The 26074-nt window shown below is 55.3% G+C and overlaps 2 protein-coding genes across 9 annotated transcripts in view; one reads left to right on the forward strand and one right to left on the reverse strand.

Annotated features, from left to right (window-relative positions):
- On the forward strand, positions 1 to 25999 carry SH2B3 (SH2B adaptor protein 3; the record flags this gene model as incomplete). The annotated part of the gene is made up of 7 exons (XM_082667382.1): positions 1 to 750; positions 24517 to 24618; positions 24701 to 24792; positions 24877 to 24971; positions 25072 to 25286; positions 25376 to 25547; positions 25683 to 25999. 7 exons carry the CDS (start codon positions 1 to 3, stop codon positions 25976 to 25978), a joined length of 1722 nt encoding a protein of 573 aa, XP_082523508.1. The 3' UTR covers positions 25979 to 25999.
- The window catches only part of ATXN2 (ataxin 2), a 126204-nt gene continuing 121271 nt past the window's right edge, over positions 21142 to 26074 (reverse strand). For 2 of the 8 annotated variants that reach the window (XR_014297514.1, XR_014297516.1), the window contains 3 exons: positions 23544 to 23643; positions 23297 to 23406; positions 21142 to 21506 (listed from right to left, as the gene is read on the reverse strand). The gene's annotated coding sequence lies outside the window, so the exon portion shown is untranslated. Of the gene's footprint in view, positions 21507 to 23296; positions 23493 to 23543; positions 23644 to 24620; positions 24640 to 26074 lie in introns of those variants that run through there. The other 6 variants (XR_014297515.1, XR_014297510.1, XR_014297511.1 and 3 more) reach the window with 6 other exon arrangements.

The following is a 26074-nucleotide window of genomic DNA, read 5'->3' on the forward strand; positions in this document are numbered from 1 at the left end:
ATGAACGGGCCCACCTTGCAGTCCTCCTCGGCCTCCTCCGCATCCTCGGCGGCGACGGCCCCATCCCCGCGAGGCTGGAGCGAGTTCTGCGAGCTGCACGCGGTGGCCGCAGCCCGGGAGCTGGCCCGGCAGTACTGGCTTTTCGCCCGCGAGCACCCGCACCACGCGCCGCTGCGCGCCGAGCTCGTGTCGCTGCAGTTCACCGACCTCTTCCAGCGCTACTTCTGCCGCGAGGTGCGCGAGGGCCGGGCGCCCGGGCTGTCGGGCACCCGGGCCGCCGCCCCCGCGCGCGACTACCGTGAGACTGGCCGCGGGACCCCGGCCAAGGCCGAGGCGTCCCCAGCCGAGCCGGGCCCCGCCGCCCCCGCCCCCGCCCCCAGCCTTCCCAAGGCCCGCAGCTCGGAGGAGCTGGCCCCGCCGCGGCCGGCCTGCTCCCTCCAGCACCTGCGCCACAGTCTCCGCCACATCTTCCGCCACCGCTCGGCCGGGGAGCTGCCCGCGGCCCCCAGCGCGGCAGCGGGGGAGGCAGGCGAGGCCCCGGCCAGGCCCGGCCTGGCCAGGAAGCTCCTGCCCTGGAGCCTGGCCCGGGAGCCGCCACCTGAGGCCCTCAAGGAGGCGACGCTGCGGTACAGCCTGGCCGACGAGGCCTCCATGGACAGCGGGGCGCGCTGGCAAAGGGGGCGGCTGGCGCTGCGGCGCGCGGGCCCCGACGGCGCGGACCGCCTGCTGGAGCTCTTCGACCCGCCCAAGGTAAGACCCCGCGCACGTGGTTACGGGGGTACGGGTGGTGATACTTTTCCAGCAGGCGGCCACAAAGTGCCTGGCGGAAAGCGCGCCTTCTTAGAAGTGAACTTTTTCCTCTGAGAATCATTTTCCGTTTACAGGTAGTACAGAGTTCCCTTATACACTGCACCCAGCTTTGCCTCATGTTAACATGCTACAGTACCATGTACATCCGTCTTATAATTAAGGGACAAACATTGGTACATTACTGTTAACTGAACTCCGAGGTTCCTTTGGATTCCACTAGTTTTCCCCTAATGTCCCTCTTCTGCTTCAGGACACCATGTTAGATTTAGCTGTCATGTTTCCCTAGGCACCTCTTGGCTGTGACAGTTTCTCAGGCTTTTCTTGTTTCTGATGGCTTTGACAGTTTTGAGGAGCGCTGGTCAGGGATTTTGTAGAATGTCCAGGGACACCATACATGGGCATCATGTGGGCTAGTGGCAGCCTGGTCCAAGGTCCTTGAAACCCCTGACCCAGATTGACCCTGACAAACAGGAGGGTTTCTCCTAGGGATTTCAAAACGTCGTGGAATTCCTGGGAGCCTCCCATGCTTTGTGGATGTCTTATTTTCTTTCAAGTTTAAATCTTTTTGTCTTTTTCCTTTGCGACCCACTTAATTCCGGCCGTGCAGTTGAGGCTGAAGGTCACTGTGGTCTACACACCTGCCGGACTCCATCTTTGACCAGATGTGTCAAGTTGATGGGACCATGTGGTCTTCCTTTCTCTTCTCTTTGTGGTTCTGTTATGTCCTAGGGCCTTGGTCTAGAGAGTGAGCAAAGCAGATCCCAGCCCTGAGGGGTCACGGTCTGGGTGGAGGAGACCAAATGATTATTCATTCATTCAGAACATACTTGTTGAGCACCTACACTGTACCAGGCACACACTAGGTGCTGGGGGAGCTGGCGTCTTGGTGGGGCTATTGAAGGACTAAACCTACAGATGAACATGGAATCAAGTGTTTTTTGTGCTCTGAAGGAAAGCAGTGAGGCCTCTGGGAGGATAACTGAGGGGCCCTAATTTGGGGGTTGGGATGGGGTGTTGTCAAGGAACCCCCTTATGTGAAGTACCTTTCCTTTTAGACTTCATTGTGGGGTCCCATGCACATGCTGAGGCGTGTGAAGCGTGTCTGAAGCTCCACGAGTGTCCCTGTGTTAGTACACGCGGTGGCCCAGTGCCCCAGGGGCTCCCTCATGCCTCTTCCACGTCAACACTCCCCCCCTCCCACACATCGACTCCCACCCGCGCGGATTGCATTTCTCTGTTTCGAACTTCATATAATGGAATCGTATAGTATATTGTTTTTTGTGTCTGGCTCCCTTCACCCAGCATGTTCTAGAGATTTGTCCATGCTCTTGGGGGCATCAGAGTTTGTTTCTTTTTATCGCTGAGTAAATCCAGCCTGTTGTGTGAATGTACCACAGTTTATTTATCCATTCACCGGTTGATGGATATTTGGGTTGTTTCCACTTTGGTACTTTTGCAGATCATGCTGTAATGAAATTTGCTCTTAGGTCTTTGTATTGACATACGCTTCCATTTCCCTCCGGTAGATTCCTAGAAGTGCTAGGTCATATGGGAAGTGCAAGTTTAATTTTATATGAAACTTCTAAACATTTTCCAAAGTGGCAGCACAATTTTGCATCCCCATCAGCAGTGAATGAGTCTTTTTTCTTTCCAGCCCTTCTAGTGGATGTATACTGGTATCTCAAATCTTGGCTTTAATTTGCATTTCCCTTATGACTCATGAGGTTAAGTACCTTTTCATGTGTTTATTGGCCATTGGGATTGACTCTTTTTTCAAGTGTTTGCCATTTTTATTGAGTTGTCTGTCCTTCCCTTATTGATTTATAAAAGTTTTTATACCTGAATGTACTTCAGCACACTTGAATGCACTTTCTTTGTATCATACATACGACCTCCTGCTCTGTGGTTGTCTTTTTTTGCTTTTTTTTTTGCGGTACGCAGGCCTCTCACTGTTGTGGCCTCTCCCGTTGCAGAGCACAGGCTCCGGACACGCAGGCTCAGTGGCCATGGCTCACGGGCCCAGATGCTCCGTGGCGTGTGGGATCCTCCCGGACCGGGGCACAAACCCGTGTCCCCTGCATCTGCAGGCGGACTTTCAACCACTGCGCCACCAGGGAAGCCCCCTAAGTTCTTTTTTAAAAATATTTTATTTACTAGTTTATTTATTTATTTGGTTGCACCCGGTCTTAGTTGTGGCTCACGGGCTCCTTAGTTGCGGCTCGTGGGCTCCTTAGTTGCAGCATGCGAACTCTCAGTTGTGGCATGCATGCGGGATCTAGTTCCCTGACCAGGGATCGAACCCGGGCCCCCTGCATTGGGAGCGCAGAGTCTTAACCACTGCGCCACCAGGGAAGTCCCATGAACCTAAGTTCTTAACTTTAATGAAGTCCAGTTTATCGGTTGCTTTCCTGTATGGTTAGTGCTTTTTGTGTCCCATTTAAAGAATCTTTGCCTACCCAGGGTCATGAAGATCTTTCTTGTCTTTTCTTTTTTTTTTTTTTTTGCCTGCGTTGGGTCTTTGTTGCTGCACGCAGGCTTTCTCTAGTTGCAGCAAGTGGGGGCTACTTTTTGTTGCGGGGCGCGGGCTTCTCATTGTGGTGGCTTCTCTTGTTGTGGAGCACAGGCTCTAGGTGTGCAGGCTTCATTAGTTGTGGCACGTGGGCTCAGTAGTTGTGGCGCACGGGCTTAGTTGCTCCATGGTGTGTGGGATCTTCCCAGACCAGGGCTTGAACCCATGTCCCCTGCATCAGCAGGCAGATTCTTTTCTTCTTTTCTATTTTTGGCTGCATCGGGTCTTAGTAGCAGCATGCGGGATCTTCGTTGAGGTGTGTGGGATCTTTTGTTATGGCACACGGGCTTCTCTCTAGTTGTGGCCTGAGGGCTCCAGGGCACGTGGGCTCAGTAGTTGTGGCACTTGGGCTTAGTTAGTTGCCCCATGGCATGTGGGATCTTAGTTCCCCAACCAGGAATCGAACCCGCATCCCCTGCATTGGAAGGCAGATTCTTCACCACTGGACCACGAGGGAAGTCCCGGCAGGCAGATTCTTAACCACTGCACCACCAGACACATCCCTTGTCTTTTCTTCTAGAAGCTTTATTGTTTGGGCTGAGTCATATTGATGGGCCTTCACAAGATCCATCCTGAATTAGTTTCTGTGTATGGCGTGAGGTAGGGGTCACACTTCTTTCACTTCTGGCACTACATGCTGATGTGACTCTCTTTTTCCTATTGGATTGCATGCAATGCTACTTTCATCCTAAATCTAGTGTCTATCTGTGTGCTTCTGGACCCTCCTTCTGTTCCACTGGCCTATGTGTCTATTCTTATGTTAACACCACACTCTCTTAATCACTAAAGTTTAACAGTGAGTCTTGCGGAGGTGACTTTTCTTTTTTTTGGCTGCACCACACAACTTATGCGATCTCAGTTCCCCAACCAGGGATTGAACCTGTGCCCTCAGCAGTGAAAGCATGGAGTCCTAACCACTGGACCACCAGGGAATTCCCACTGAGGTGGTGACTTCTGAACTGAGATCTTAATACTGAGATAAGAACCTCTGGGCAGCAGGAACAGCATAGGCAAAGGTGCTGAGATGGGAAGGCATTTTGTATGTTTTTTTAAAAAATGTATTTATTTTTATTTATTTATGTATTTATTTGTTTGCGCCGGGTCTTAGTTGTGGCAGGCAGGCTCCTTAGTTGCGGCTCGCTGGTTCCTTAGTTGTGGCACGTGAACTCTTAGTTGCAGCATGCATGTGGGATTTAGTTCCCTGACCAGGGATTGAACTTGGGCCCCCTGCATTGGGAGCACGGAGTTTTAACCACTGCACCACCAGGGAAGTCCCCAGCATTTTGCATATTTTTAAGAAAGAAAAACAGAAGTGTGTTGGGAGCACAGATGGGGAAGATGGGGCGTGCGGGAGGATGTGTGGGTAGAGGGTCCTGTGAGGAGTCAGTATTTTATCCCAAGTGTAACACGAAGCCTTTGGAAAAACGCAAGTGCAGATAAAAACTCTACTCATTTTTAAAATGTCTCAAGGCTCCGACACCATGAAAGGCAAATAACGTCCCAGACACATGATCTTATCTGCATGATAAGGTGGGGTTCCCTATAAAACTTTAAAAACAACTGCTGCTGCTTAAAATAAACCATCTTGGAAAACCTAGTGTCAGGAGTCGGATGGACCCAGGTTCAAACAATGAATTAGCTTCTTTCTCAGCTCTGGGGCCTTAGGCAAGTGACATCACCTCTCTGGGCCTCAGTTTCCTCCTCTGTACAGTGGAGCTACTCAGAGTTCGCACGTTGTGTGGCTGTTGTGTTAACTGGGAGGGCACATCTGCTGAGCGCCTGGCGCAGGGGAGGCTCACTGTTACTGGCCCGCCTTGTTATTTTGGTTGCCATGGTAGTGAAATGATTTGGGGGCTAAGGATGCAGATTTACTTCTAGTGCTGGTTTGGGCCCTCATTGCCCAGCTGGGATGCATGATCAAGGCTCCTGTTCTTTGGGAACCCTGAGGGTGGGCCCTGGTCAGAGTCCTCAGGGCTCAGAAGTGGTGTCTGGCCTTGGAGAAATGGGACCCGGAGGGGCAGCTGGGTCCCTGAGGCTCGCCCCTCCCTCCAGGCCGCCTGGACCTCTGCCATAGGCTTGGTGGTCGCTGTGTGACCTGGGGTGTCCCCTACCAAGTGAGCAGCCCTGGTGGGGCCTCTCCTGTCCCCTCCACAGAGTGCCTGGCCTGACAGAGCAGGCCCCGGCTCCGTCAGCTTCTGACAGCTTCCCTTTGTGCTTGCAACAGTCTGGGGCTCTTCCTGAATGTTTCCTGGAGTGACTTGGAGCCTCCAGTCTCTGGGCCAAGGATACCTAGACTAGAAGTCCTGAGTGTGCCTGCCTGGAGGGTAGCCTTGACCTCCAACCTCTGACCCTGGAGTTGTCTATGGGAGCAGCTTTAAACATAGGCAAAGGAAGGTTTGACAGCCAGGGCTTGAGCTCTGGGTTCATACCCGAGCTCTGTCACTCGAACGGTACTCAGCACCTGTTTGGAGAAGCCCTTGCTGCCCAGAGTGGGGAGAGGCTTGGAGGACGAGAACTGAGAGTGGGCAGCTGCCCAGGGATATCACTCGGGCCTCAGCCAAGCTAACGCCACCCAGAAGTCTGAGGCCAGGTGGCCAGCTGCTCATGGGTCAGCCTCACCTGGACTTGGGTCACAGCTCCGCCTCTGACCGGAACCTCTGACCTTGGGCCGGTCACTTCCCCACTTGGAGCCTCAGTCTAGTCATCTGTAAAGTAGGGGTGATAGCGGCAGCCAAGGGTCAAGGGTCACCGTGCGGGCTGTGGTGGGAGGGAGCTTGCCACGACAGGCAGAGTGTAAGCGGAGGCCACAGGCTGCTGCAGTGGGTGGCTGGAGGGCGGTTGGAGGAGACATGTGTGACTAGTTCCCAAAGTCTGAAGTCTGGTTTCAGTGGCATCACTGCAGATGGACGGGAGGTGGGGCAACCCTTCCTTGTACTACGCGCTGGCCCTCGGGGGAAGCTAGGGATTGCCTCGGCTGGGGGGTGGTCATCAAAGGTCCCTTGGCAAGAGGTGACATCTGGGATGAGCGCAGGTGACGATCCTGGAAGATCTGGGTGAAGGAGTCCCAGGCTGAGGAAATGGCAAGTGCAAAGGCCCTGGAGTGAACACGAACCGGGAGACTTTGAGGAACAGCCGGGTGGCCAGGGGCTGGAGTAGAAGGAGGAAGGAGGGATGAGGTTGGAAAGGTGATGGGGCTGGATTATTTGGGGCCTTCTGGAGCATGGTGAGGATTTTAGGTTTTACACGAAGAGCAGTGGGAGCACTTGGAGGATTTAGGGCCAGAGGGGCTGGGACACCTATCCAGCAGCAGGAATGGGCTAGAGGAGCCCTCTGGGGCTGCTCTGGTCTTCTGGATTTTGGGAGAGTGTGGCTTGAGTCTTCTCCTAGAAGACCCTCTGGTCCCCATGTCCGCTTGTCCTGTGGCACCTCCCTCTCCTTGGGCATCTCTGAGCCCAGGCTGGGGTGCGGGAACAGCACGTTTACTGCCTTAAGTAGGCACCGACTGTGCGCCCGGCATTGCCCTAAACACTTGGCTTCAAGTCCTTCCCATGAGGCCAAGCTTGCTGGCCCATTTGACAGATGAGAAAACCAAGGCTGGGAGAGGCAAAGAAACTCGCTCAGCATCATGCTGCTAAGGAGATCGGAGCCCCTGATCCAACAGGTCCCTGCTCCCGAGCCCCGAGCCACACTGTGAACGGCCTCCCTCCAGCCACGGGGTGCAGAGTAGTAGCTTCCAGCCGGCCAGGCCTGAGACGTACCATCCCACTCAGCAGTTAAAAACAAGAAAGTTGGGGCTTCCCTGGTGGCGCAGTGGTTGAGAGTCTGCCTGCTGATGCAGGGGACACGGGTTCGTACCCCGGTCCGGGAAGATCCCACATGCCGCAGAGCGGCTGGGCCCGTGAGCCATGGCCTCTGAGCCTGCGTGTCCAGAGCCTGTGCTCCGCAGTGGGAGAGGCCGCAACAGTGAGAGGCCCGCATACCGCAAAAAAAACCAAAAAAACCCCAGAAAAGCAAGAAAGTTGGATTGGTTGCCAATAGTTAAAAACCATAAAATGGAAAGATTTCATATAAGAACCCAGTTTCTGGTTTCTCTTATAAATTGGTGGACTTGGAAGTGCTGGGCCAGGATCACTTGACGTGCATCCCAGCCTGGCCCCTGTGGAGGGAGAGCCTGACTGGGAGGTCAGGGGGTTGTCCCAGGGTCAGGGAGAGATCACAGGACCAGCCACCAGGCCCGGGGTGGCTGGCCTTAGGGCAGAGCTTTGCCGGGAGCTGGGGGTCCATTTTCAAATGGAGCACATCTGGGCTGGCCATGGCCTTGGGGCCAGCCCTTTGCTCTTTTGGGCCTCAGTTTCCCCACATGTCCAAGCCTGGTTTGGCTGAGATGGTCTCAAAGCCCTGCCAGCCCTACTGGGTCCGGGGGCTGAGCCTCAGCTTCTCTCATCTTTAAAGTGGGGGTAATGATGAAATTCTAGTAGCTGTTGTTGAAAAAATGCCTTTTTAGCCAGCATCTGTTTGGCACTTGTTACATACTAGGCACTTTACTGCCTTGGCTTCATTTAATCCTCACAGCAGCCCTGTGAGGGTGCTGTTGTGATTACCCCCATATCACAGATGGGGAAATTGAGTCTAAGAGAAGGTAGGTGACTTGCCCAAGGTCACATAGCTCTGAGCAGCTGAGATGGGGTTGGGACCCAGGTATTCGGGCTGCACCTGGTGCCTAGCAGGTCTCCAGAAGGATTTATTATCATGGGTAGTGGTGCTGGTGGTGTTTAGCCAGTGGCCCTACCTGGGAGTGGGGTGGGGGTGTGCGTCTGTTTTGAGTTCTCAGACCAGGAAAGGCTCCTTTTGGCCATCTTGTCTAGTGCCACCAAAGATGGGGACACTGAGGCCCAGAGGGGGCTGGCCAGTGCCCCTCTCACCCAGCATGTAAGACTTGGTGGACCCAGTGTGCTCTGCTCTTGGTCTCTGCTGCTCAGCCCAGAGAAGAGGTAGAGGAAGGAGGGGGGGACTCACAGGGGATTCAGCCCACATCCCTGAGCTCCCCTCCTGCATCACAGGCCTCTAGTACCCCCAGGAAGAAGTGGTCTGGTTGGCAGTGGCTGGACCTGCTGGTCCTAGGGAGAGCCTGACCTAGGCTGACCTAGGCCGGGGGCCAGTCGGGCAATATGGTTCAGAGCTGTTCCCCCTCTGCTCCTTCTGAGCTGTCCTTGGGCAAGTGACTGGGCCTCAGTTTCCTCATCTGTAAAATGGGGGTGGTCCCAGTGCCTGCACGTGTAAGGGAGGCTGTGGATACAGCATATGCTGACTGGGTAGGTGAGGGGCCTGGGTATGAGTGTGGCCGGGCAGCCTGTGGGCAGTAGGTGCTCCCGGCAGCCCGGCTGATGAAGGGGCTGAGTGTCCTGAGCACTGACCGTGGGCGAGGGCGATGCCGAATTAGCCCCCTCAACGCTCCCCTGACTCTGCAAAGTAGGCATGGCCACTGTGCCTGCCTCACAGATGAGGACACTGAGGCTCTGAGACACAGAAGGAGACACTGCTGGACCCTGGGGGCCCGAGCCTGGAGCCCATGCCCCAAGTGTGGGAAAGAGGAAGCAGAAAGAAAGGGACGTCCGCCGGGGGGCCTGGCGGTTTCCTCTCGGAGGCAGGAGCGTGAGGAGGAAGAGGAGTGCTGGGCAGGAAGCGGCCGGGCGGGCGGGCGGGGCAGCCTCCTGGGGCCCGGACAGAGCTGGGCCTGAGTCCTGCCTCTGCCCCTTCTGAGCTGTGTGACCTTGGGAAAGGCACTTCACCCTCTCTGTGCCTCATTTTCCTCAAGTAAAAAGAGCTGAGTGACGGCACCCACATCAGGGCAATGGTGAACTAGCTGCTGTCCGCATGGTGCCGGGTGCCGGGAGCCGTGCCCAGCGCAGGTGGTCTCAGCAAATCTTAGCTGCTGTGGGGTTTTTTTGTTTTTTTTGGCTGAGCGGCATGTGGGATCTTAGTTCTCCGACCAGGGAGCGAACCCGTGCCCCCTGCAGTGGAAGCGCAGAGTCCTAACCATTGGACCTCCAGGGAAGTCCCATGTAGTTGTTGTTATTTTTATTAGTCATTTTCAGCATGATGGGCACTACATTTGACACATCCCATGCAATTACCACAAACCCTGGGAGGCGGGAACAGTGATGAAGGCATCTTATAGATGAGGAAACAGGCACAGAAAGGTAGAGAGACCTGCCCAAGGCCACACAGCTGGGAGATGGAAGAGCAGGAATGGAGGCCGGTGTGGGCCTGCCAAGGCCAGGGGGTGTGTTTAGCCCCCGAGCAGCCCGAGAAACCGCCCACCTTCTGCCTACAGCCCGGTAGATCTTCGTGGGCTGGCGAGAGCCCTGATGTCCCAGGGGGAGACAGGTGCGTCAGAGGCCAGTGGCTCCCCGATCCCATCCTCTCCCAGGGGGACCAGGGGCTGAAGGCTCCCAGGGTGAGAGTGGGGTTTCAGTCCTCACTCTGCCCGGGGCTGCTTAGTGACCCAGGTTGGTCCCTGCCCCTCTCTGAGCTGTGAAATGGGCAACCAGGGGGCTTGATCCGGGCTTTCCGGGGCTAGTGGGGGGAGGGAGGAAGGGGTGGTGGTGGGCAGGGCTCCCGTGGCTCCTGTGGGGCCCCCAGCTGCGCACACACAGCCGCCCCATCTGCCCCTTATTGGGCTTTTGTGTAAGGTCGTGTTTTGAAAAGTACTTTGCTGCTTAGAAGAAACCCCCAACCATGCTGAAACCACGGGCAGATGATATCGGCGTGCTTCCTTTCAGCTCAAATTCTGTGAATCCAGAGACTGGAAGGTGCCCCCGAATCCAACAGGGGGAGGGTGGCGAACGACAGTCATTTATCATCACACCCTGCCCCCCGCCCCCCCCGGAGCCTCTGGGGGCTGCTTCCACCCCACGCCCTTGCTCCTTGGGGCCTGTTAGCTGTCGCCAGCTTCTTGGAAGTTGCTTTTCTGTTTTCCTTTGTTTGGGGGACTGGGTGTTGGGACATACAGCTGCAGAGTCTGGGCCATGGGCTTGGCGGCCGGGGAGAAGGGCAGATGGACAGGTTTGGGTTCAGATCTTGGCTCTTGTGTCCTTATTACGTGGCTTTGGGCTGAGAACTCAGCCTGTCTCAGCCTCAGTTTCCCATTCTGGAAAGTGGAATGTCAGTACTGGCCTTGCTGGGTGATTGAGTCGAAAATAGGCTCTGGGAGGGCCTGACACGATGTGTTTCCTCCCTGAGAAGCAGAAGAAGGGGCTTGCTGCGTGGGAAGTCACCAGACCCCAGGGGTGGGTCCCCAGATGCCCTCCCTGGGATGGGCAACAACCTAGCCAGCTCTCCCGGTAGCCTGGACTGGGCACCAGCCGCCGGCGGGCTGCCAGGCGGGCCCGCTGGAAATCCCCCACCCACTCCTTTGCGAATATGGAAAAGGAAAGCAAAAGGCACAAGCAGAGGTCTGCGCTCAGAGCGCTGGCCCCCCCGGGGGTGGAGGCGGAGGTAGCTTCCTTCCCCAAGGCTGGAGGGGCCGCCTCAGCTTCCTTTTTGGGGCCCCACACCCTTTTTTCCTCTCTCCCCTCTGGGCTGGGGAAGAGGCCACTGTTTTCCTCAGGCCGTGGACCCCGCTGACCGCTCAGCCTCTGGCACCGGCGGGTGATGGCGTACGGGGGAAGGGGCCCATCACGGCGGCACCTGGCCTCTGGGTTCTCCCTCACCGTGGCTGACCCTCCCCTCCTGGGCCTGACCTGAATCCTGACTGCGCCCCAGTCTGAAGTCCGTGGCGCAGCAGAGAGAGAAACCTCTCTCCAGGGAACCGTCTGGAATGGGAGGCCCCGCTGTGTCTCTTTTCAAATCTTCGTGTAATCTAGGAAACTGTCTACCTTACCGAGGGCCTCCACGTTTGAGTTCCTAGTGTTTCTGGTTTTGATTTTTCAATTAATAAAGCTCATGGCAGAAATTATGGAACAGTAACTGAAAAACCACCCACAATCCTACTACGCAGAGAGAACGAGCATTTCCATTTCACTTAGACGTCTTTGTAATCTTCTGTCTTGTATTTCTTTCTCTAGCTTTTCCCCCAAATTGCAATTCCGTCCACATTCACTAATTCTTCACTCAGCAGTTTAGCTAGGGAGCCCCCTCTGTGTGCCAGGTATGTTGGAAACATAGGCAGAAACTTTTGGACAAAACCCCCAGCCCTTGTGGGACTGACACTCATCCTACCTTTTTGTTACCTGCTTTTTTGTCACTTAACATGTCTTGAACATTTTTCTGTTCTCTTATTTTTCAAGAATGTCTTAAAAATAAATACTGGCTGCACGATATTTCATTTACACAGATAGGCCATGATGTATTTATCTATGCTTATCTAGACTCCTATTTCAATCACTTCTAATTTTTTTGCTCAACTGGACAACCTTGTGACAAACATGTTGTACGTAAATCTTGCTGCCCATCTCTGATTATTTCCTTAGAAGCATATTCCTAGAAGGGAAGTGCTGGGTGGAAGGCTTTGTGAGCACTTCTCATGTTTTCTCTTTCTCTCAAAGCTTTATTGAGATATACTTTACAAATTATAAAATTAACTCGTTTAAAGGGTACAGTGATTTTTGGTATATTTACAGGGCTGTACAACTATCTCCACGATTTAATTTTAGACCACTTTCATCGTCTCAAAGAGACCTTGTGCTCATCAGCAGTCACTCCGCGTTCCTCCTCTCCCCCACCCCCAGGCAACCACTAATCTATCAATACTTTCTGTCTCTCTAGATTTGCCTAGTTTGTTCTTTTCATATAAATGGAATCAGACAATATGTGGTCTTTTGCGACTGTCTTCTTTCACTCAGCATCACATGTTCAAGGTTCGTCCGTGTTGTAGCTTGTGTCAGTATTTTGTTCCTTTTTATTGGAAATAATATTCCATTGTATGAATAGATCACATTTTGTTTATCCATTCCTCAGTGATGGACATTAGGTTGTTTCCACTTTTGGGCGATTGTGAATAGTGCTGCCACGAACATTCGTGAATAAGTTTTTGTGTGGACATACGTTTTCATTTTTCCCTGGGTATATACCTTAGGAGTGGAATTGCTGGATCATATGGTAACTCTACGTTTAACATTTTGAGGAGCTGCCAAACTGTTTTCCAGAGTACCGCACCATTTTATATTCCCATCAGTAATGTATGAGGGTTCCAATTTCTCCACATGCTCACCAACACTTGTTTTTCTTGTTTTATTATTTATTTGGCTACATCGGATCTTAGTTGCAGCATGTGGGATCTTTCATCACGGCACGCGGGCTTCTCTTTAGTTGTGGCGTGTGGGCTCTAGAGCACGCAGGCTTAGTTGCCCCGCGGCATGTAGGATCTTAGTTCCTTGACCAGGGATCAAACCCGCACCCCCTGCATTGGAAGGTGGATTCTTAACCACTGGACCACCAGGGAAGTCCCACCAACACTTGTTACTATCTATCTTTTTGATTGTAGCCACCCTAGCAGGTGTGAATGGCTTTGATTTATGTTTCCCTGATGGCTAATGATGTTGAGCATCTTTTCATGTGCTCACTAGCTATTTCTAATGCTTCTGATATATCCTTTCCAAATAGTCTTCTAGGAAGGTTACACCCATCTATCTTCAAATAGTGGTGCAAACACTGGCTATTATTTTAAAAACCTTTGCCAACTTCTAGGTGAAGTGGTTATCTTGTCCTTTCTGCTTATGAATGGAATGAACCATTTTTCTTTTTTAAAAACAATGAGATATAATTCACATAACATAAAATTCACCATGTTAAAGTGCAGTTCGTTGTTTTTAGTATACTCACTGTGTGTGCAACCATCACCTCTATCCAATTCCAGAACATTTCCATCACCTCAGAAAGAAACCCAGTATCTGTTAGCATCGGTCCCCATTCCCATCCCCGTCCCCGTCCCCTCAGCCTCTGGCAACCACTAATCCTACTTTCTGTCTCTGTGGATTTTGACTCTTTCTCCAGTGTTTCTTGGTCATAGACATTTTCTGTGACTTACAGGCCATTAACTCTGTGTGCTCCTCTCCTGCACTGCCTGCCTCTTTCCTGTTGACTTGCAGCAGCTCTTTACACTGACATTAGCGCTCTGTCACACGTTGCAAATATTTCCCTAGTTTGCCATTTGGCTTTTCGACTGGTCCTGAGTTTCTTGGCCTATGGAGGTTTCTAAGTCTGGGCAGTGAAATACAGTGATCTTTTCCTTTATGATTTTGTTCTTTGCTTTTTCTGCTTAGAAGGGCCTCCCTGACCCTGGGATCAGATAATTATTTAGGTTCTTCTATTCCAGTTTTGTCTTGGTTTTATTTTTCACATTTAGTTATTTAATCCAGCCAGCTTTTATTCTTTGTGGCTGGTACAGTTTCCTGTTGTTTTTTGGTGTCAGTGAGATGCTGTGTGTCAAGGCATATCACTAAACGTGGGCTAAGGATAACGACAACAGCTCACGGCAGATTGAGCTTGGAAGGGTGGAGATTCCTGGGCTCTCGCCCTGGTTTCCCTGTCAGCTCAGCCCAAGGCTCTGCTCAGCCGACTCTGAGCCTCCCTGGCATCCCTGAAGCCCCTTGAGCCCCAGAGGCCCTCGCTTTCACCTCTTCTTCTGAATCATCATTCTTCGAAGGCAGGCGGTGGCCACCATCGGGGCTTTTAGGGATCTTGGTGGTGACGAGACCCCCCTCCCTCCGGTGCACTCCCCTACCGGAGGCCGGTGACAGAGGTTATCTGTTGTTTCTTAACCACATCTTTTTCCACTCTCCCCAGGCGTGGAACAGACACGGGGCCCAGGGTGCAGCTGAGGGCTGTGCTGCAGGGGCAAGGGGCTTCCCCCACTGGGCTGGCTCCACAGAGAGGCCGGGAGGTGGGCCCGCCGCAAAAGGCCCTGGGGGGCCGGCCAGCTCCAGGACCCCTGGCCCTGTGAGACTCAGGTGCTCCTCTGCTTTCCCGTCGAGAGCACTGAGCACACCCTCCCGTGCAGCAGGAGAGCCCAGGGAGCAGTGCCAGGTTCGGGGCCGGTGTGCCCCCTCCTGCTCGGGGCCTGGGCACGTGGCAAGGAGCCATGAATTCCTGTCTTGGGGGCTGACCACAGCCCAGTACGCGAGGCCTGGGGTGTCCTGGCACCGAGGTAGCCGGAGCAGCACTACGAGAGGAAGGCGTAGCCTGCATGAAGGTGGATGGGGACAGGGTGCACGGGCCTTGCAGCTCTTCGGCCACGCGGGGCAGGGAGGATTCCTGGCGCGATACTGGGAGCAGGATGCGGTCGCCCAAGGCGTGGGCTGGTGGCAGCTGCTTTGCAGCCGGCGGGGGGCTGGGGTGGGGGTGGGGTTCTGGCTGGGCCCCGACCCTGCTCCGGACCCACGGTCGGCCCAGGCCCAAGTGCCAGTCAGCGCTCCCAGACAGAGACACCGCTCTGTCCTCAAGACCGTCTCAGGCAGGGCGACGGGTAACTGACTGAAGGGGAGCTGATGGAGGCTGGCTGCTGAGCAGCTCCAGGCCCTGGAAAGTGGTTGATCCTAATTTGCCAAAGGTCTTGGCCCGGAGTGGTGCCCCGCGTGGAGGAAAGGTGTGGCGGGGAGAGGCCTAGGAGGTGTGGACAAGTGGCCTGGCTGGTGAGGGTGGTGGCACTGGCTCCTCTGTTCCCGCCTGTGCAAGGCCCCATCCCAGGACACGCCTCCCCAGGCCGGGCCATGTGGCCTGGACCACTGTCACCCCGAGGGGGGAGGCGAGGTCAGCTAGCGAAGGTGCCGGGGGGTCCGTAAGCTCCTTAGTTTGCCAGTTCATCCACGCCTGTGACGGGGTGCAGGGAGTGGGACTTCCAGGTGTGGTGCCTCTTAAGCCACGGACCCCCCCACCCAGCCGGCCTCAGAGCGGAAGTGCCTGCCCGTCTTCACAGCGGGGTCATCCACACTCAACCACTCGGCGTGAACTAGGACACCCGCGTCTCAGGAGGGGTTTGAGTGGCTGTCAGGGGGTCCCAGACTGGTTGTGTGTGTGTGTTCGGGGCTGTCTCTCTCTATGGGGGGTCTCTGTCTCTGGGAGTTTGTCTCTGAGGGGATGGTTGCTCCAGCATCTGAGAGGGGCTTTGTGTCCCAGTCTCTGTGATTGTGTGTGGGGGGGGGGGGGTCGCCATCTCTCTCAGAAGGGGCTTTGTGTCTGTGTCACTGAGAGTCTGTCTTTCGGACATGTCGGGGTGGGGGGACTTTTACAGGCTTGAGGGGGAGCTCACTGCAGGTGGGGTTCAGACGAGCCCCCAGCCGCTGTCTGTTTCAGCATCTCTGGCTGGTTACCCCTCCTACAGGGCCTCTCTGGGTCCGATAGTGGGGGCACAGGCCCCCACCCTCAGGCTTGGTCGCTCAGGGTGGGATCTGGGGCTGCCACCCAGAGGAGGGAGGCGAAATGCTGGGGACTCCGAGCAGGGTGGTTATGCTTGGGGGATGTCTCACCATGTCAGTGTCGGCTCTGGAGAAGCTCTGCTTCTGGCACTGGCAGGCTCTCACTTGCCAGAAAGGGGAAACTGACTTGATCCATGTGGCTTTTAAGGAAGCTTCTCCCATCCCTTTCCTGCTCCCCCGCGGGGAGAGGGAGCTTGAGGCAACAGGGAGCAGACCAAGGGGGAGACCTGGGAGACTCCTGTGTACTCAGGGCGACAGGCAGGTTCACGTACAGAAGCCCTGAGGTTGCACTCCAACATCACCCCCATTTTACAGATGAGAAAACAAAAGCACAGCGAAGTGAAGTGATTTGCTCAGGCTCACGCGGAGAAAAAGCGGCTGAAGCAGGCACTCGAAGGGCCTGTGTGTGTGTTGCGGGGCTCTGGTTGGGGGCAGAGGAAGGAAGTGACCTGGGGCCTGTAGTTCCAACATTTGTTCAGCCCCTGGAACGGGCTCATTGCCTTCGCTTTGCCCCCTAGGGAGCCGGGGAACAAGGGGGTGAGATAACTCACCACACCCCCTGCATCTGCCCCTGCTCCCGAGACATGAGGGCTGGGGCCCCAGGCACTTAGCAGCTACTCACCCATCCATCTGACAAACCCTTTCCAAGTACCTCCTCTGGGCTGGACCCAGTGCTGGGCCCCAGCTGGGAACAAGGCCTGGTGCCCTGTCCCCACCCCCCGAGGAACTCCCAGGCAGGCGGTGGGGGCAGCTGCACCTTCAGGAAATTATGGCCAGGGCTGATAAGCCCCGTGACGAGGGAGAGGCACAGGAATCGCACTGACCACGACTTGGTGATCAGAGAAGGCTCCCTGGAGGAGGGGAGGTTCTCTCTGCTGAGACCCGCAGTTTGGGTCAGGCCTGGTGGTGGGAGAGAACATGAGCTGGGAGGAATGGGCTGGATGGGGGTGGGTGGTGTGGGCTCTGGGGCTGGGCAGACGAGGGTCCGAGCCCCAGCTCTTCTTGGCTTCTTTCTCCGTGGCCGGGGACAAATGATTTTGCCTCTCAGGGTCCCCGTTCCTCCATCTGTAACACGAGCCTGATGTGTTCCGTGAGGTGTCCAGAGCGTTCCTCTCAGCCAGTCCTCTCCCCTGGCCGGCTCGAGCCCCTGGAGGCCCAACCTCGCGTCCTCCGTCCTCGCCCCGATCACCCTGCTTTGACGTATCCCTGCCACTCCTCCAGAGCCCTCATGGCGATGGGCGGTCTGCAGTGGGGGCCATATCCTGGGCCCTACTTATTATCCCCAGCACTCACAATACTTGGCGAACAAGGGGCCTGTGATGAATATCTGTATAGGAATGAAGTGAGCATCTACAACCTACCAGGCACCGTGGTCGGTACCGGGGATGCCACAAGAACAAGTCCCCACAGAGAGCATTTCACAGGTTGACAAGTGCAGTGAAGGAAGTAAAGGGGTTCTGTGATGGTGACTCTGTATTTAGACACCTGGTCAGGGAGGGCCTTCCTGAGGAGGTGACCCTTGAGCTGAGACCTGAATCCGAGAGGAGCCCGATTTGTGAAAATGTGGGCAAACTGCCTTTCAGACAGAGGGAACAGCAGGCACAAAGGCCCCAAGGTGGGAGTGTGCTTGCTACATCGCAGGAACAGTGGAGGCCAGTGTGGCTGGATCGGAGTGAGAGGAACAGTAGATGAGATTGAGGAGGTAACAAGAACAAGGTCATGCAGCGTCTCATGGGCCACGGCGAGGACCAGCAAGATGGGGCCCACAGGAGAGTTGTGAGCAGAGGAGGGGGATGGGAAGTAGCTGGATTCTGGATGTGTCTGGGAGTAGCAATGGCGGGACTGATGGACAGCAACTCAGTTTCTTTTTTCTTTTTTTTTTTTTTTTTTTTTTGCGGTACGCGGGTCTCTCACTGTTGTGGCCTCTCCTGTTGCGGAGCACAGGCTCCGGACGCGCAGGCTCAGCGGCCATGGCTCACGGGCCCAGCCGCTCCGTGGCATGTGGGATCTTCCCGGACCGGGGCACGAACCCGTGTCCCCTGCATCGGCAGGCGAACTCTCAACCTCTGCGCCACCAGGGAAGCCCAGCAACTCAGTTTTGATGCTGCTCATCTCGCAGGGGGTTCAGGGTGTCACCCTGTTTTCTGACGCCTCATGCTTTGTGGGGGCTCCCTGTGAGCGCCCCCTTTGACCCCAGGCCAGCTGGTTCCAGAGCCCTTGCCCCAGCATCCACCATTCTGCCGCTGTGGGATGGACTGAGCCCTCCCTCCTCCAAGTCTCTTGTGCCTGGGGAAAGGGGGGCAGGGGAGGGAGGTGGGTGTGGCCCCTCTGTCCAGCCTTCCCCTCGGATGCCGTGGGTTCCAGACGCACCCAGGGCCCACGTTAAACACGGATCCCGGGCTGACTTCCAGAGGACCCAGGCCTGCTGGTTGTGCATCCTGTGTTGTGACCAGCCCCTCCAGGAGGTTCCCTTAGCCTTGGCTCCTCATTTGTCAAGTGGGGATAAAAACACCAGCCTCATGGGCTGTTGGGGGGGGTCATGGGAGGCGCCCACCACTGTTCTTCAGACAGGTGCCCCAGAGCAGGGTGGTCTCAAAGTATCACCATAGTCATGTCAAGGATTGCCCTCCACCCTGAAACAGTGACCTTCCTACTTCTTTGGTCCTGGCACCTCCGTTCCTCAATATGATGCTTTTTTCTTTGAAATTTGAATTTTCTGGAAATGGTGCTGGCCTGTGAATTCAGCAGTTCAAAGGGGTCCTGGATGGATAGCCCAGGCCCCAGTGCCTGGTACATAGTAGGTGCTCACTAAAGGGTGGTGTGAGGGGGTCTGTTAGTACCATTTCTAGCCACAGCAAACTCCCCTGCCAGCTTGTGGATTTGGCTGTACTTTCTGGTCTCTGGACGTTAGCTCTTGCTGTACCCTTAGCCTCCAGTGCCTTTTCCTCCACCTTCTCCACTTTGGAGGGTGCTCAGCAAACATTTAAAGCCGCTAACTCTATGCCCTGCAGAGGACACACAAAGATGGAAAGGGAGCAGGGAGGCTGCCTTGGGCTCATGGTCTTGTTGTGGAAAAATAGCTGTGAAAGCTGAAAGCTTCCTCAGGAGGAGCTGTTCGCTTCTGAGCAGATCAGGTATTCCTTCTGTTCACTTCTGAGCAGATCAGGTATTCCTAAGACTGCATTCCTAAGGCCCTGTGCTCATCCCCACCTTGTACCGTGTCCCCAGGGACCTTTCCATACCCTGCACACACTGTATTGCCAAATTCTCACGGAAGGTAGGGGCACTATTACCCCACCTTACAAAAGTGGAGACTGAGGCTAGGAGAGGTGAGTCACTTGTCCATGGAAGATGAGGCAGAGCTGGGACTCAAAGCCAGGACTGTCTAATTCCCAAAAACCAGGATGGCAATGTTGCTTGCGGTGGTTGTGCAGACCCCAGAGAGGCTTCTGAGCAGGACACAGGGTGGCCAAAGTCTGGGGAACACATGGGTTCAGGTTTCTCTGCTTCAGGTCTTCTCAGAGCCTTTAATGTACTACTGTGCACGTGATTCTCCATGCACAAGAGGCTGCCTTCTCTTGGGGAATCCCTCTTTGCACTGGCTGCCAGGAAGCTCAGAATCAAATTGGTGGCAAGTGAAACTCTGGTCTGTGTTCTAGCAGTTGTCTCCCTTCCCACTCTGAGTATCCCTATAACCCGACTAAAATTTTTGGAACAAGACAGAGTATTTTCTTTTTTTTTTTTTAAGGTTGTTTTGATACAATCAGTAAGACATGATTAAGCCTTTCCCATAATGTTTTTTCATCCATTTGTTCATTCATCCATACAGGCAGTATCGATTCTGGGCTGTGGCCTGGGGTTGGGGGACTCAGTTATCCATGACTGGGATCTAGAATTTCTTCTGGGCCTTTAAGTTTTCAGGCCCCCATCAAAGACTGCACTCTCATCCTCCTCCTCCTGGAGTCTGCTTACTGTTCCCACGCTACCAAAGAGAAAACTGAGGCTGCCAGTTAGTGCCACGCCCAAGATCCCAAAGGTAGTAAGTGGTGGAGCTAGGGCTCGTCTAACCTTGCCTCCAGGCCACGGGGATGCTACCTTGAGGGCATGAGGGCCATGGCAGAGGAGTGTGGCTTGGACCTAGACCTTCGGGCTGTATACTATGTCCTACTTCCTGTCCCATTGCTGCTCTTTATAGGACAGGAATGAGGGTCCCAAAACCCTGGGAGAGGCAAGACTTCCAAGGGGCTGGTGTGGCCTGGGGGATTCCAGATGGTGGTGGGAGGCCTCCCCTCAAGGCTTTCCCTTGAAGGATAAAGGCCCCTACAGTGGATGCAATCAGGCCATTGTGAGGGCTCGGCCTGCCATACCACGGGACCCTCCGTGCCAGGCCCTTTACTGCTTGGGTGTGAATTGGATGTTGTCTTCCCCTCCAGCCTCCCACGGAGGCAGCGGGTAAGAGCAGGGTCGGGCCCAACTAGCTGGCCTGCTTCTGCCCAAGTATTTAATGTGAGCGTCAGCTGCCCACCTCCACAGCTCCACCTTAGAATAAGCCGACGGACTCCCACAGCCTCAAGGTCCCGTGGGGACTGCCTCACTGCGTGCCAGTCTCACTGTGCCTTTGTGCTTCCCCACCTCAGGGCCTTTGCCAGGGGTCATCCTGGCACCTACCTGGGAAGCTCACTCACTGCCTTCCCACCCGCCTGTCCTGGCCCTTACCGTCCCCTGCCTGTTGGGTGTCTGTCTCCCTTCTCTGGGAGCGCTCACAGCTCTGTGATCCTGTGTGTATTTTGTTCCTGCTGGGGCACCGGCACCTCTGCCGGGGTCTTGTGGGTATGAATGGCCATGAGTACACGGCAGAGCGGGGTACAGCCCAGTACCCTGGAAGACTCTGGATGGGCCATCCCCGCCCCTGAGCACACAGGGAGCGGCAGCAGGTTTAGGGAAGGCAGGGCCTCCAGAGAAAGGCCAGGTCTGGTCCCAGTCATCCTCTCATCCCCTCCAGGCAGATTCGAGGCCCAAAAGGCCGCCCGCCCCCGGCCCCCTGCCATGGGAGAAAGGAGTCCTTGGACAGTGGGAGCTTAGGAGGACCGGATGAACCCGTGGGCTAGGCAGAGCTGACCAAAACGCCCTCCAAAAGCATGAGAACAAACCTAGGGCCAGAATTTTGCTCTGTCTGTCTTATGTAGAAGCACATGGAACTTCCTGCCATGTCCACTGAACAGACTAATTGTCCTTTCAGGGATCACCCTACCCACCCTCTGGCACCTTCATGTCCTTGATCTCTTCAAACCCAGAAGCACCTGAGTAGTTCACTGTGTGTTATATGCATAGTCACAGTGATATATACATTTTATTTTAGTATCAATTACATTCCATTACTCTCCCCTTTTATCCTACTTAGGGTATGTACGTAGGGAGGGAGATTATAACTTCGTTGCAGGTAGAAAGGGAGCACATTACAAACAGGGTCTGTAAGGTTGAGAGAAAGCAGGTGTGTGCTCAGGGGAAGCTGTAGTCCTGTACGTGACACAGGAGCACTGTAATGCTGCCGTACTGCAGTCCTGTGACACGGGAGCACTGTAACGCAGCAGTCAACCCAAGCAGGCTTTTCCCATCTTGGCTGGCCCCAGCCTGGAAATTTAACAACAGCTGTTTATCAGGTACAGGTATTTCTTTCACTTGCAATATATAGTTCACCCATCACCATACCAACCCTGTGAAAAGAGAGGGACTATTAAATATTTCCACCATACATACATATGACAAGACTAAGGCATGGAGGGCTGAGTTGCTTGTCCAAGGTTATACAAGAAGGGTAGGGTCAAGACTGAACCCTAGTGCCTAGAGGAATAAGAAAAATTAAAAAGCCTGGATAAAGTTAGCTCTAGAAATGCAAGCCCTGCTGTGAGGACAGTGTCAGAGCCGGTCTACAGCTTTGTCTTTACGCTTCCTAGCAGCCAGAGCAAACAAAGAAATGGATTACCACTGGAGGCACAGTGGCCACTGGAGCTAAGAACGAGAGCTCCCCAGGAGGGATGATGCAGGATGTGGTGGGTGACAGTCTACTACCGCCTGTAGGATGTGGCGGGTGACAGTCTACTACCGCCTGTACTGCAAACACTGGGATGGTCTGGTCATTTTGATCACCCAAGCACAGTGTGACTCTGAGGTGGGTCCAGGGAGCAGCTGCTGGCCTGGCTTGCTCTGCATGGCAGGTGGAATAGAGGGTGTGTGAGAGGAGGGGAACCTGAAGCCCCAAGTGTTCCTGCGGCTGCGGTTCGGGCTCGGCTCTCTCCAGCAGAGCTCTGTTCCATCACATTGTTCAGTCAGAAAGGCACCCACTGGTCCATCCACACAGTGACCAGCGCTCACAAGTCCTGCTCTGGACTGTCCAGCTAGGGCTGTGGCCATAGGTGGGGATGTCTGTCCCTGTGCTCTCAATTGCCCCTCCAATCTGGGCAGAGCCCCTCGCATCTCCCCCACCAGGCAGCATGGTAGTTAGATGCACTGGCTCTGGTCCTTGGCAGGCTGGGGTTCAGCCCCCGGCTCAGCCTCTGGGGTTGTGTGAGCCTGGGCCACCATGAAGACACCAAAGAACCCGTATCACGCTCAGCCAGCAGGCAGAGGGGAGCCAGGACGTCTGTGCGGCCAGGGTTGGCTGTGGGGGGAGGAGGGGAATGCTCTCTTCACTGCCTGTCAGGTCAGCAGTTCCTCAGCTGCTGGGGGTGAAGCTGGCATGGAGGGCCCCACTTCCAGAGTGAAACCAGGCTCTGCCAGTAATCTGGGCACTCACACTGGGGGCAGGGCCCAGGACCCAGAGCAGAACTGAAAGGAGGATGAGGCCTGTTACCATCTCGGCCTGGCCCGCTTCCTCCCAGTGATGCTGAGGGCCTAGAGACAGTGGGGAGGCTGGGGGTCCAGGCAGGGCCGACTGCAAAAGCAAGAGAAGGAAGGAGCCCTCTGCACCTAACCCGTTTTGCAGACGGGAAATAGAGACAGAGGGGCTGGCTGACAGTGAAAGCTGCTGGGAGAGCAGAGGCCCTGCTTCCCATGCGCTCCAGCGTGTCCAGTGCTTGTGTAGGTGCCAGGCGAGGCTCCCAGGCTGAGGAACTTGGTCGTGGGGAACATATAAGAACTTGAAGGGTGAAGATGCCCTGGCTAGTGCTGATCACGTAGGGCTGGGATTTACTAGCTGTGCAACCTCTCTGAGCTCGTTCCCAGAGCTGTTCTCCCCAGACTGCTGTGTCCAACAACCAGGGCAGGACTGGCAGCTCCAAGACCTTCTGGGAGTGGGCCTGGACCAGGAAGAGCCCCAGTTTGACCAACCCTCTCTTGCCAGGCTGCCCAGTCCTGGGGTCACCATCCTTCTATCAGAACCCTGGCACCTGTGTGTCTGGAGCATGCTTAAGCGTATGGCTTTAAGGACTGACTCTTGCACCACCTTTTGAAAAGTCAGCCCCTCACGGAGGTCAGGTCTGCCAAAGCCACTGTGCCTGGAACTCACCTTTGTTCCTGCCTCTTGTTTCCTCCTCCCCAGCTGGCACTGCCTTGGTGAGAGCTGTGGTATCTCCAGGTGCGCCTTGCTGTCTGTCTCCTGGCTCTTAGGAAAAGCTGCTGGAGGGAGGAGGGCCCAGTTGGGTCTTCTCTGTCCATTTCCCACATCTTGCTCCTTCCCCCACACTCTTATCTTCTTTTGGCCTCTGCTGGAAGCAGCCATCGATCATCTCATGACCCCAGAGAAACAATCTTACCAGTCTTATCACAGGAGGAAGTGGAGGAGATGGGGGCAGTGAAGGGGTGATCTCCTTTCCGAGAAAACGATGAGAGCTCCTGGGCCCCGGGAACAAGCATCTGCAGGGTCAGCCAGGTTCAGTCAGGACCCTTTTGCTGGCAAAAGGGTAGGGGGTCATCTCCCACCCACTCTGAGCCCCACGTGTGTTGAATGTCATGGGAGACTGCTGGGCCCCAGGTTTTGTGTGGGCTTCTGGCTGGCTGTAATTGAGGCCAGCCATGCCAGGCTTTGCCCCTTTGGGTACATTGGCAAAAGAGCCCCAAGAGCCCATAGCTAAGCTACTCTGCCAACCCCCTCCTTGCCCTAAGACTTGAAGGCAGGACAGATTAGCTAGGTGTGGGGCAAATGACTTTACTTCCAAGATTTGAGGTTCTTTTTAAGATGTGGTGATAGCATCTGCTTCCTAAGGCTGCGGAGGAGCGGAGCTAAAGGTATGATAAAGTCCTGGGCCCCCAGGCAGAGTCAGCCAGCACCATTAGAGGGAACTTGGGTTGGATACCCTCACGTCCACTCTCTGGGTTTACTGCGATGAGGTGGCCAGCAGCCACTGTGACTGGCAAGGGTAGGGGGTTGGGGGGTTTTGCTCCACCAGTGGGAAGAGAAACAGGTGTCAGCCAACAGACATGTCAGAGCTGGAATGTCCACAGGTCCAGGTGAAGCAGAGGTTGGCCCTTAGGCCACATCGGGTGCTGGGGAGCTCAATGTGTGTGTGTGTGTGTGTGTGTGTTGGGGTCGGGGGAGCTGGTGCTGTGGCTACAGGCAGAGGGCCCTCTGCAGGCTCCTGCAAGGCAGAATGCTAGGACGCACTCCAGGCTTGGGGTGCCTGCTCAGCAGCACCACGAGCATGCACTCAGCAAGCTAGCCCCTGGGGAGGCCTGGGTGGGTGAAGGGCCATCAGAGACAGGCCTTGAATGTCTGCCTTGGTCTCCTAGAGTTCAAAGCCCAAGCTACAAGCAGCCTGCTCCAGCATCCAGGAGATTCGGCGATGCACACGTCTCGAGATGCCTGACAACCTCTACACCTTTGTGCTGAAGGTGAGTGACAGCTTTCCACACCTGGGAGGAATAGACACAGACCTCAGGGATCCCACCCAGCTCTCCCCTCCCTCCCTGCCAGGTGAAGGATCGGACAGACATCATCTTTGAGGTGGGAGATGAGCAGCAGCTGAACTCATGGATGGCCGAGCTCCGGGAGTGCGCAGGCCAAGGGTGAGACCCTAGGGCCCCACTCCTGGCACAGCTTTTACTGCTCCTCCTGACCTACCCAGACTCTTAACCCCAACCCTTCTCCAGCAGACTCAGCACAGACCCAGAGATGCATATTCCCTCAGCCTTAGAGCCCGGCACATCTAACTCTCCAAGGGGAAGCACAGATTCCTTGAACCAAGGTGAGGGGTCAGGGCCTTTGTCCTCCGGTGTGTCGGAACTCAGCCCAGGACATAAGGCACACACAAAGGATCACCGTTACCTGTCTCCTTCTCTTATCAGGTGCTTCTCCTGGGGGGTTGCTAGATCCAGCCTGCCAGAAAACAGATCACTTCCTGTCCTGCTACCCCTGGTTCCATGGCCCCATCTCCCGAGTGAAGGCAGCTCAGCTGGTTCAGCTGCAGGGTCCTGACGCTCATGGAGTGTTCCTGGTACGGCAGAGTGAGACTCGGCGTGGGGAGTACGTGCTCACGTTCAACTTCCAGGGCATAGCCAAGGTATGGGGCGAGGCAGGTGGGCTGCACCCTGGCCAGGTTCAAGGCCCTTAGGGGCCAATGCCTGAGCCTACCGTCCTCCTCTCCTGCAGCACCTGCGCCTGTCACTGACTGAGCGGGGCCAGTGTCGCGTGCAACACCTCCACTTCCCCTCGGTTGTGGACATGCTCCACCACTTCCAGCGCTCACCCATCCCACTCGAGTGCGGGGCTGCCTGTGACGTCCGGCTGTCCAGCTATGTGGTAGTCGTCTCCCAGCCGCCAGGTGTGACCCTAATGCCCCTTGATAAAGGGGGTGGTGGCACTGGGAACCGAGACCTCGTGTTGTGTCCTTCCAACACTTGCCTCCACCCCGTTAAGACTGACAGTGTGGTCTCTCTCTTGGTCACTTGTCCCCCAGGTTCCTCCAACACTGTCCTGTTCCCTTTCTCCCTCTCTCGCTGGGATTCAGAGCTGGGCCTTCCCCACCTTAGCGCTTCTGGCTGTCCACGGGGGCTCGGCCCAGAGGGTCTCCCAGGCCGGTCCTCTCCCCCAGAGCAGATCTTCCACCTGGTGCCTTCGCCTGAGGAACTGGCCAACAGCCTGCGGCACCTGGAGCCCGAGCCCACCAGTCGAGCCCGGGACTCGGACTATGAAATGGACTCCTCCTCCCGGAGCCACCTGCGGGCCATAGACAATCAGTACACGCCTCTCTGACAGGCCTCCCAGAGGCCCCTGAGAAGCACAAGCAAGTAGAGATGTGAACTTCTGAATGTAACTTTCTTTCCTTCCTTCCAGAGAGAGATTTAAGGG

Source organism: Grampus griseus, assembly GCF_964374135.1.
Source record: "Grampus griseus genome assembly, chromosome: 12".
Taxonomy (NCBI): domain Eukaryota; kingdom Metazoa; phylum Chordata; class Mammalia; order Artiodactyla; family Delphinidae; genus Grampus; species Grampus griseus.